Below are 12,229 nucleotides of genomic sequence, written 5' to 3'. Positions count from 1 at the left end.
CAGACAGGAAGCTATATACAGGGTCAGTGCCAGTACCACAGACAGGAAGCTATATACAGGGTCAGTGCCAGTACCACAGACAGGAAGCTATATACAGAGTCAGTGCCAGTACCACAGAGAGGAAGCTATATACAGGGTCAGTGTTCAGTACCACAGAGAGGAAGCTATATACAGGGTCAGTGCCAGTACCACAGAGATGAAGCTATATACAGGGTCAGTGTCAGCACCACAGAGAGGAAGCTATATACAGGGTCAGTGTTCAGTACCACAAGATCATTTCAAGATTCATAAAAGATACTGAGCATAAAAGACCTTGCTTACGCAGCTTCTAAGAAGCCCATTTGTAACTTACGCACCTGGCATCTATAAATCTCAAATTAACCAGAAATTGACGTCACCTGAACGTGCCTTACAATCAGCGATTTCCCCTTATAGAACGTTAGCACAAATGAGGGTTTAGTCAGGAATAGCAATGGACCGAAAGAGAAGAGCTAACTTTGTGGAAGACGAGATCCCGGCGATGGTAGAGGAGATTGAAGACAGGCAACAGGTATTATTTGGTGGACTAAACAGTGGGTTGACAAACAGAGCCAAACGGGGATCTTGGGAGTGTCGCCGCTGCAGGGAACGACGTGGGGCAGCAAGACAGAACTGTGTCTGATGTGAAGAAGAAATGGTCTGACCTTAAACTGCAAGGGGAAAAAAAAGAACATCCGCACATAACCAGCACGAAAATCACTTACGTCACGTCGAGACTTTGAGTAGAGATAAGATCATATCCAAGTCAAAGTAAGGTTTTATAAATAACTACTTATACGTGGTTTTCTGCGTGAGTCATACTTAAGATCCAAATTGATCGGAAGTCCGTTTTATAAATGAGGCCCCTGGGCTGTAAACAGGGCTGAATGGTGAGCAGGAATATTTAAATACTTATGGTAATATACTAATGGTAACGTATACATGTAAACAGGAGTAATAGTGACCAGTAACAGGATAAACAGAGATAATAATGGTAACGTATACATGTAAACAGGAGTAATAGTGACCAGTAACAGGATAAACAGAGATAATAATGGTAACGTATACATGTAAACAGGAGTAATAGTGACCAGTAACAGGATTAATAGATAAATACTAATGGTAACGTATACATGTAAACAGGAGTAATAGTGACCAGTAACAGGATAAACAGAGATAATAATGGTAATGACAATCAATAACCATTTGAGCAGCAGAGCAGTGGTAGTAATACATCTAATCAATAACCATTTGTAGGTGTGAGGGGGAGAAGTAGTAGTAATACATCTAATCAATAACCATTTGTAGGTGTGAGGGGGAGAAGTAGTAGTTAGACATCTAATCAATAACCATTTGTAGGTGTGAGGGGGAGAAGTAGTAGTTAGACATCTAATCAATAACCATTTGTAGGTGTGAGGGGGAGCAGTAGTAGTTAGACATCTAATCAATAACCATTTGTAGGTGTGAGGGGGAGAAGTAGTAGTTAGACATCTAATCAATAACCATTTGTAGGTGTGAGGGGGAGCAGTAGTAGTTAGACATCTAATCAATAACCATTTGTAGGTGTGAGGGGGAGAAGTAGTAGTAATACATCTAATCAATAACCATTTGTAGGTGTGAGGGGGAGAAGTAGTAGTTAGACATCTAATCAATAACCATTTGTAGGTGTGAGGGGAGAAGTAGTAGTTAGACATCTAATCAATAACCATTTGTAGGTGTGAGGGGGAGAAGTAGTAGTTAGACATCTAATCAATAACCATTTGTAGGTGTGAGGGGGAGAAGTAGTAGTTAGACATCTAATCAATAACCATTTGTAGGTGTGAGGGGGAGAAGTAGTAGTAATACATCTAATCAATAACCATTTGTAGGTGTGAGGGGGAGAAGTAGTAGTTAGACATCTAATCAATAACCATTTGTAGGTGTGAGGGGGAGAAGTAGTAGTTAGACATCTAATCAATAACCATTTGTAGGTGTGAGGGGGAGAAGTAGTAGTTAGACATCTAATCAATAACCATTTGTAGGTGTGAGGGGGAGAAGTAGTAGTTAGACATCTAATCAATAACCATTTGTAGGTGTGAGGGGGAGAAGTAGTAGTTAGACATCTAATCAATAACCATTTGTAGGTGTGAGGGGGAGAAGTAGTAGTTAGACATCTAATCAATAACCATTTGTAGGTGTGAGGGGAGAAGTAGTAGTTAGACATCTAATCAATAACCATTTGTAGGTGTGAGGGGGAGAAGTAGTAGTTAGACATCTAATCAATAACCATTTGTAGGTGTGATGGGGAGAAGTAGTAGTTAGACATCTAATCAATAACCATTTGTAGGTGTGAGGGGGAGCAGTAGTAGTTAGACATCTAATCAATAACCATTTGTAGGTGTGAGGGGAGAAGTAGTAGTTAGACATCTAATCAATAACCATTTGTAGGTGTGAGGGGGAGAAGTAGTAGTTAGACATCTAATCAATAACCATTTGTAGGTGTGAGGGGGAGAAGTAGTAGTTAGACATCTAATCAATAACCATTTGTAGGTGTGAGGGGAGAAGTAGTAGTTAGACATCTAATCAATAACCATTTGTAGGTGTGATGGGGAGAAGTAGTAGTTAGACATCTAATCAATAACCATTTGTAGGTGTGAGGGGGAGCAGTAGTAGTTAGACATCTAATCAATAACCATTTGTAGGTGTGAGGGGGAGAAGTAGTAGTTAGACATCTAATCAATAACCATTTGTAGGTGTGAGGGGGAGCAGTAGTAGTTAGACATCTAATCAATAACCATTTGTAGGTGTGAGGGGAGCAGTAGTAGTTAGACATCTAATCAATAACCATTTGTAGGTGTGAGGGGGAGAAGTAGTAGTTAGACATCTAATCAATAACCATTTGTAGGTGTGAGGGGGAGAAGTAGTAGTTAGACATCTAATCAATAACCATTTGTAGGTGTGAGGGGGAGAAGTAGTAGTTAGACATCTAATCAATAACCATTTGTAGGTGTGAGGGGAGAAGTAGTAGTTAGACATCTAATCAATAACCATTTGTAGGTGTGAGGGGGAGAAGCAGTAGTTAGACATCTAATCAATAACCATTTGTAGGTGTGAGGGGGAGAAGTAGTAGTTAGACATCTAATCAATAATCATTTGTAGGTGTGAGGGGGAGAAGTAGTAGTTAGACATCTAATCAATAACCATTTGTAGGTGTGAGGGGGAGAAGTAGTAGTTAGACATCTAATCAATAACCATTTGTAGGTGTGAGGGGGAGCAGTAGTAGTTAGACATCTAATCAATAACCATTTGTAGGTGTGAGGGGGAGAAGTAGTAGTTAGACATCTAATCAATAACCATTTGTAGGTGTGAGGGAAGAAGTAGTAGTTAGACATCTAATCAATAACCATTTGTAGGTGTGAGGGGGAGAAGTAGTAGTTAGACATCTAATCAATAACCATTTGTAGGTGTGAGGGGGAGAAGTAGTAGTTAGACATCTAATCAATAACCATTTGTAGGTGTGAGGGGGAGAAGTAGTAGTTAGACATTAATGGCCAGGGGATAGAAGCTGTTTAGAAGTCTATTGGTCCATGTCTCGGGTGGCTGGAGTCTTTGGCAAATTTTCAGGCCTTTTCTCAGACACGGCCTGTCATGTACGTCCTGGATGGCTGGTAGCTCACCCCCAGTGATGCGCTGTAGGGCCTTCCGGTTGAGGGCGGTGTAGTTGCCATACCAGACAGTGATACAACCAGTAAGGATGCTCTCGATGGTGCAGCTGTAAAAGTTCCTAAGGATCTGTTAACACGTACTCTCCAAGGACCTTGATGACTGCCTCGTGTTTCCTTTACAGACAGTGGTTTAGAACCAGGACATTTTCCTAAGTCAGAGCTTTAGAATGGGCTTTGGTCAGAGACATTGTTTTCCTCGTCTGGGTGGTCACATGGCAATAAAAATTGCTTTAGGTGGTGAAGCCTGATCTGAGTATCCCATGTCAGTCCCATGTCTGTCTGTACCATGTGCTTTCCCATGTTTATGTCATGGCATCCTATGTTCTATCTGTGTGTCCTGTCTGTGTGTAGAGACATGCCATGTTCTATCTGTGTGTCCTGTCTGTGTGTAGAGACATGCCATGTTCTATCTGTGTGTCCTGTCTGCGTGTAGAGACATGCCATGTCCATTCCACGTGACCTGTTGATCAGGCAATGGTCACTAACTCCAATTCAATCAGCTAAATGGACAATGGACAGGATGACCGCTAGGACACACACACACACCTGCACAAACAGGACACACACATAGACAAACGTTTTGACCCTCCTGTATATAGACAAAAGTCTTGACCCTCCTGTATATAGACAAACGTCTTGACCCTCCTGTATGTAGACAAATGTCTTGACCCTCCTGTATATAGACAAACGTCTTGACCCTCCTGTATGTAGACAAACATCTTGACCCTCCTGTATATAGACAAACGTCTTGACCCTCCTGTATATAGACAAACGTCTTGACCCTCCTGTATATAGACAAACGTTTTGACCCTCCTGTATATAGACAAAAGTCTTGACCCTCCTGTATATAGACAAACGTCTTGACCCTCCTGTATGTAGACAAATGTCTTGACCCTCCTGTATATAGACAAACGTCTTGACCCTCCTGTATATAGACAAACATCTTGACCCTCCTGTATGTAGACAAACGTCTTGACCCTCCTGTATATAGACAAACATCTTGACCCTCCTGTATATAGACAAACATCTTGACCCTCCTGTATGTAGACAAACGTCTTGACCCTCCTGTATATAGACAAACATCTTGACCCTCCTGTATATAGACAAACGTCTTGACCCTCCTGTATATAGACAAACGTCTTGACCCTCCTGTATATAGACAAACGTCTTGACCCTCCTGTATATAGACAAACGTCTTGACCCTCCTGTATATAGACAAACGTCTTGACCCTCCTGTATATAGACAAACGTCTTGACCCTCCTGTATATAGACAAACGTCTTGACCCTCCTGTATATAGACAAACGTCTTGACCCTCCTGTATGTAGACAAACATCTTGACCCTCCTGTATATAGACAAAAGTATTGACCCTCCTGTATGTAGACAAACGTCTTGACCCTCCTGTATCTCCTGACCCTAGCGTTCACACAGTGTGGGTGAGGAGACGCGTGATTCATTGTGACCTCCTTCCTTGACTCCTAAGAAAAGAGGATTATCAGTAAGTCCTTGTCCGGTCCACTGCAGGAGCCTGTTCAAACCCTCCACTGATGTAAGGAATGGTCATGGTCTGTAATGCTTAGTAGCATAGAGGCCCAACCTTTCACATCTGGACAATGTTTACCTTTCCCTTTCAGTCTTCAGTTTTTATTGTTATTATTATTATTTTTTTTATCCTCTTGTATTTGTTGTGTAGTAAATATTTCATGTTTTTAATTTGTTTTTCCTGTGAAGCATATTGTGTTGCATTCCATGTCTGAAATGTGCAGTATAAATAAAGCTTGATTTTATTTGATGACCTTGCTAGGTCAGACTTATCACCTGGAGGTGAATGTTGTCCTCTGTCTGATGTCCAGTCTACTTTACTCAGGGTTGGGTCTGGGAGATGCCCCAGTGTGGTACAGGACAGGTACTGGTGGAGGCATTAGGAGGTTGTATGTGTGTGTCTGAGCATGTGACTTTGGAAGTGTTGACCTTTGCCACTGGCTGACCTGTCAGTGACCATGGAGGTATTCTAGACTGGGAAGAAGGACTTCCATCTGGCTCAGTGCTGATTCCTGATAGATTCGTGATGAATCTGTCTCAGTGCTGATTCCTGATAGATTCATGTTGATTCTGTCTCAGTGCTGATTCCTGATAGATTCATGTTGATTCTGTCTCAGTGCTGATTCCTGATAGATTCATGTTGATTCTGTCTCAGTGCTGATTCCTGATAGATTCATGTTGATTCTGTCTCAGTGCTGATTCCTGATAGATTCATGTTGATTCTGTCTCAGTGCTGATTCCTGATAGATTCATGTTGATTCTGTCTCAGTGCTGATTCCTGATAGATTCATGTTGATTCTGTCTCAGTGCTGATTCCTGATAGATTCATGTTGATTCTGTCTCAGTGCTGATTCCTGATGAATTCATGAATTCACAAGAGATGTATCCTTATTATAATACATTCAGTTGAACATTTATAAAGTCACATAAAGTCATTATTGAGAAATAGTTCTAAATTTGAATGTTTAATTTATTTGATTTTCGATCATTTGAGGTGTTTCCATATACTCTAATGATCATTGAAGCACAAAAACTTCATATACCAAATATCCTCAAATAGAAAATAATAGGTTGACATGTTCGATGTCTTTAAATACACAAAACCAGTTCAGCAGCATTATTAAACATGTTATATTGTAGACATGTACGTTTTCTTTCTGTACTTTAACACATCACTGATTGTAGTTTGTGGTCACACTTCATAGATGTTATTGGAGGGAAGTTAAATAGTGTGTAACATATGTTTATAGATAACCTGCCATTTTACAGACTATTTTATACAACACAAATAACATATTTGTTTCTTTATATTCAAGTTGCTGAAAGTTCTTCAAGGGTCTTGTCCAGTTTAACCCTTACATGTCATCTCTCCATCTCTCCCCCCTCATCTTCTCTCCTAGTGGGTGTGGTACGTCCCTCCCTGACCGTCCTACTTCCCTCCAGCGAGGAGCAGGACCAGGGGAATGTGGCCCTAGTGTGCCTGGCCAACAGGGGCTTCCCGGAGGGCTGGAAGCTGGGTTGGAGGCTGGGGGCCGGGGGGCCCTTGCAGGGCAGCCAGAGTCTGGAGGTCCTGGAGAAGGAGGGTCACTACAGCTGGAGCAGCAGCCTCACCCTCCCCACTGACCAGTGGAGGAAGGCTGGCTCAGTGTTAGAGGAAATTATAGTTTAGATGATTAATTATGTATACATTATTGATTAGAACCATTTATTCTAATACTATTATGTTATGGTATGAAAAGTAAAAGTTATTGGTTAAGCTGTTACTGAAAATGTAAGCAGAATGAATTAATTGTCTGGGCCTCTTGGGAAGTTAACGGGGGAGCAGGCTATAGCTTGTCCGACAGATAAGAAATGTCTGGGAGACGTTCCAGGCCTGATGAACAATGGGCTCTTGTGAGAATCGGAGAGAGGGGGGATAAACTGATGATGTCATGTTCAGTTTATAACCTGTGGAAAAATGTGTATGCTTCAGTACTCTCTGGAATTAAACGCTCTTTACCTGGCTTTTAAGACTGGTCTCGATCTACTTCATGCATAATTAATGAACTTACAATTCATTAATGAATTAGAAATGAGTGCTAATTGATTTGGGCAATTAAAGCATAAAGGAATTTAGAATTCCTCTATCACTCAGTCACCTGTGAGGCCACCCTAAAGGACCAGACCCCCGTCACTCACACACTGGAGCCACACCACTGCTCCCAGTAGACACCCTGTACACAGAGAACACCTACCTATCTGTCATTCTATCATTCTAGATATCTATCTAGAGCTTCAGCTCTGGTCATCAATCTGGGATTCTGCATCATGAAATCTGTACCTGTGTTTTGTTTTTGCTTTTAGATTGGAAATGTTAACAAAATAAAATACTTTTTATTCATTTTGAGCAAGGTGTCCCTGATTTGTATTATGAAAATGAATAGAAGTGAATATCTGTGGGCTTGTGGTTGTTAAAAAAAAAAAAACATTCTCTCAGCCTCATTACAAAATGTGTAGAATAGCATAAGATTATCTATAAAACTGCACATTTGTCTCTATGCGCCACGGCATTACAGTGCCTTGCAAAAGTATTCAGACCCCTTGGATATTTTCACATTTTATTGTATAACAAAGTGGAATTCAAATGGATTTAAAGTACCAGATATTTTTAAAAGTACCTTTTTTAAAGTACCAGATATTTTTATTTTGAACAATTATAAAAATGTAAAATATAAATATAGTTGTTGCAAAGGTATTCAGTTCCCTGCGTCAATACATGTTAGAAACACCTTTGGCATCGATTACAGCTGTGAATCTTCTTGGGTAACACTCTAAACCATTTCTTCAAGCTCTGTCTAGATGTTGGGGATCATGGTTAGACAGCCATTTTCAAAACTTGCCATAGATTTTCAAGCAGATTTATGTAAAAAAAACTGTAACTTGGCCATTCAGGAACATTGATTATTTTCTTGGTAAGCAATTCTGGTGTAGATTTGGTCTTGGGTTTTAGGTTCTTGTCCTATTGAAAGGTGAGTTCCTGTCCCAGTCTCTGGTGTATAGCATCCTGAACCAGGTTTTCCTCTAGGATTTTCCCTGTGTTGAGCTCCATTCCGTTTCTTTTTATCTTGGAAAATTCCCCATTATTTGCCGATGTCAAGCATACGCATAACATGATGCAGCCACCATAATGCTTGAAAAAATGGAGGTAGTTACTCAGTGATGTGTTGTGTTGGCTTTGCCACAAACACAAGGCTTTGTATTTTGGTCAAAAAGTGTATTCCTTTGCTGTATTTTGTTGTTGTTGCAGTATTACTATATTGCCTTGTTGTGTACAAGATGCATGTTTTGGTATATTTTTATTCTGCTTATTTGTGTTGTTCTTTTCACTCTGTCATTTAGGTCATTATTGTGGACTCACAACAATGTTGTTGATCCATCGTCAGTTCTCTTCCATCCCAGCCACTGAACTCTGTAGATGTTCTATGTCCTCATGGTAACATCCTGAGCCGTTTCATTCCTGTCCTGCAGCTCAGTTCAGAAGGACGACTGTATCTTTGATGTGTCTGGGTGGTTTAATGCATCATCCACAGCATAATTATTAACCATCATGCTTAATGAGATATTCAATGTCTGATTTCTTATTATTACCTGTCTTCCAATCACTGCCCTTCTTGATGAGGCTTTAGAAAAGGGTTCGTCATTCAAAAATCATGTCAACCTCTATTACTTCACACAGTTTGAGTCCATGTAACTTTTTATGTGATTTGTTAAGCCACATTTTACTCCTGCACTACATTAGGCTTGCCTAAACAAACGGGATGAATACTTATGCAACAATTATAATATTTTAGTTCTGAAAAAAAAATGTATCACCTCTTAGGGATAGTGAGACGCAAGTGGCCAATAGCCTCGGGAAATGCATAGCGCCAGATTCAAATAAAACGCGATAAAACTCAAACTTTTGTTAAATCACACATGCAGGGTACTCAATTAAAGCTACACTCGTTGTGAATCCAGCCAACATGTCAGATTTAAAAAATGCTTTTCGGCGAAAGCATGAGAAGCTATTATCTGATAGCATGCACCCCCCCCTGAACCACCTGAACGAGTTGTAAACAAAATAATTAGCGTAGCCGGCGCTACACAAAACGCTGAAATAAAATATAAAACATGCATTACCTTTGACGAGCTTCTTTGTTGGCACTCCAATATGTCCCATAAACATCACAATTGGTCCTTTTTTCGATTAATTCCATCCATGTATACCCAAAATGTCCATTTATAAAACAGGTTTGATCCGGAAAAAAACAGCTTTCCAAAACACAACGTCACTACAAAACATTTCAAAAGTTGCCTAAAAACTTTGCCAAAATATTTGAAACTACTTTTGTAATACAACTTTAGGTATTTTTAAACGTTAATAATCTATCAAATTGTAGACGTGGCAATCTGTATTCGATAGAGAAAGTAAACAAAACATGCACCATTTTCCCTCTTGCGTAACTATCAACAGTGTAACGTTGTTCCAGGATTCTTCGTTTCACCAATGATTAACTTCAACCTAATTCCAAAGACTGGTGACATCCTGTGGAAGTCGTAGGAACTGTAAAATGGGCGCTATCTAATTTCCCTTGGCAAAGACAACTGAGGGAACTGTCAGAGGGGGAAAAAAAAGTATTCTGAACAGTTTTTCCTTGGGGTTTTGCCTGCTACATAAGTTCTGTTATAGTCACAGAGATGATTGAACCAGTTTTAGAAACTTCAGAGTGTTTTCTATCCACACATACTAATCATATGCATATAATATATTCCTGGCATGAGTAGCAGGTAGTTGAAATTGTGCACGCTATTTATCCAAAATTGGAAATGCTATCTCTAAGAAGTTAAAGAAAATATCATTTTTCTTCCACTGACATTACAGAGAATTTTGTGTAGATTGTTGACAAAAAATTATAAATAGTTTCAATCCCACTTTGTAACACAATTAAATGTGAAACAATCTTAGGGGTCTAAATACTTTTGTTTGTCACTGTATTGTAGAATTGCAGGAAATTAGCTTTAAAACAGCAACATTTTCTCTCTTCCTCATGGCAAAATGTGTAGAGTAGCATGAAATAAGCAATAAAACTGCACATTTTTCTCTTTGCCCCATGGCAAAGAATTTTAGGAAGGTAACCCCCTTGACAAGGGCCTGCCAAACTGCGGTATGTCACTGCCTCTGACCTTTTAACTCAACCAGTGTGGCTGACTTTCGGTGCCGAACCCTTTCCACACCACAATACTAGTGAACTGACTTATGAAATGACCTGTGACTGATATTTGACTTCTGAATTTGATCTTTGACCTCTGCCAGTATGGCTGATGTCCACTGGCCAACCTCCTCTGGTCTACCACTGGTGTCATGTTGAGGATGGGGAACATCTGGGGAGTGTACTGTTCTATTCTGGGAGAGGAGCTATGCAAATCTAAGTTTCTGTTTCACAGGGCTCTCTCTCTGTAAAGACACGCACACACACTCACACACACACACACACACACACACACACACACACACACACACACACACACACACACACACACACACACACACACACACACACACACACACACACACACACACACACACACACACACACACACACACACACACACACACACACACACACACACACACTCACACACACACACACACACACACACACACACACACACACACACACACACACACACACACACACACACACACACACACACACACACACACACACACACACACACACACACACACACACACACACACACACACACACACACACACACACACACACACACTGCTCCCGTGAAGTGTTGGCCAGCTCTGTGTGTCTGGTTGGTCAACCGAGCATTGAGACACACCAACGTTTAGGAACATTTAGCTCCACACATGATTTTATGTTGACATGATATGGATTATTCATCCTCAATGGGACTATTTCACCTGTATCTTTCTGATAAGGATGAGGATTTGTAGATATTGGAGGTTGGAAGATTTAGGTTGTAACCATTATTTTAGTAAAGTGTTTATACTTGGTGATGTCATATAACAAGACCCTTAGTTCTGTGTTCAGAGGACCAGTGATGTGTGTCATTTCGAGCAGGAGGTTTTTGTACGGCTCTAAATCACTGTGTGAAGATACTTCTACTGTTGAGATAGTGGTAACTCTTACAGTAGTAAACTGCTGCATCTTCAGCCTGGACTCCACTGATGGTCAGAGTGAAGTCACTCTCAGACCCACTGCCACTGAATCTAGCAGGAATCCCATCTAACCGTGTCTTTACGTATTTTATAAGGAGTTTGGGAGTTTCTCCAGGTCTCTGTTGATACCAGAACGCACCCTCATTTCCGCTATCCCATTTGTGCACTTTAGGGTTGGTTGTACAGGTCAGAGTGACGGGGTCTCCTGGAGAAAATGTCACTACAGGAGGCTGAGTCACAGTCACCTGACCTCTGGTTCCTGAAGAGGAAAAATATAAAGTGATCAACGAGTAGAAATAATAGATAAATTATATTTCATAAAATTTTATCCATGGACATTTATTAATTGAGATCCATTTCAATGATTATACAAGGTAAACAACAATATGTATTTTTCCATTGTAAGAGTTAGAAACCAACAGACCTTTGAGGCAGCAGCAGACCAGTGTCCAGATGAAGATGGTGATCAGAGTCATGGTTGTCGTGGTTTCTGTTGTGTTGAAGGACAGATCTCAGTCCTGCAGTCTGAAACTCACAGGGTTATAAACACTCTCAGAGCACTGAAGCATGAGCTGCCAATGCAAAGCAACTCCTCTATGGAAATACCCTTCCTCAGGACAGATGATGAAACTGTTACTGCAACACAATAATAATATTAAACATGGAAGGAAATAGCTGACTAAATCTGTGGAAGGACTTGACCATAGTATTTAGTTACATGTAAGTGTTTTCATTCAGTAATACTGTATTG

At 40.4% G+C, this 12,229-nt stretch overlaps 1 gene segment (V, D, J or C); it reads right to left on the bottom strand.

The window, feature by feature from the left end:
* Positions 1 to 11,402: 11,402 nt before the first annotated feature.
* Positions 11,403 to 11,954, bottom strand: LOC135571706 (immunoglobulin kappa variable 3-15-like). The segment is given in 2 exon segments: positions 11,403 to 11,737; positions 11,903 to 11,954. Coding segments are annotated over 2 exon segments (387 nt in total).
* Between the last annotated feature and the right edge of the window lie 275 nt (positions 11,955 to 12,229).

This window comes from Oncorhynchus nerka, linkage group LG5, assembly GCF_034236695.1.
Source record: "Oncorhynchus nerka isolate Pitt River linkage group LG5, Oner_Uvic_2.0, whole genome shotgun sequence".
NCBI lineage: Eukaryota > Metazoa > Chordata > Actinopteri > Salmoniformes > Salmonidae > Oncorhynchus > Oncorhynchus nerka.
This window is presented reverse-complemented; position numbering and strand designations above follow the sequence as displayed.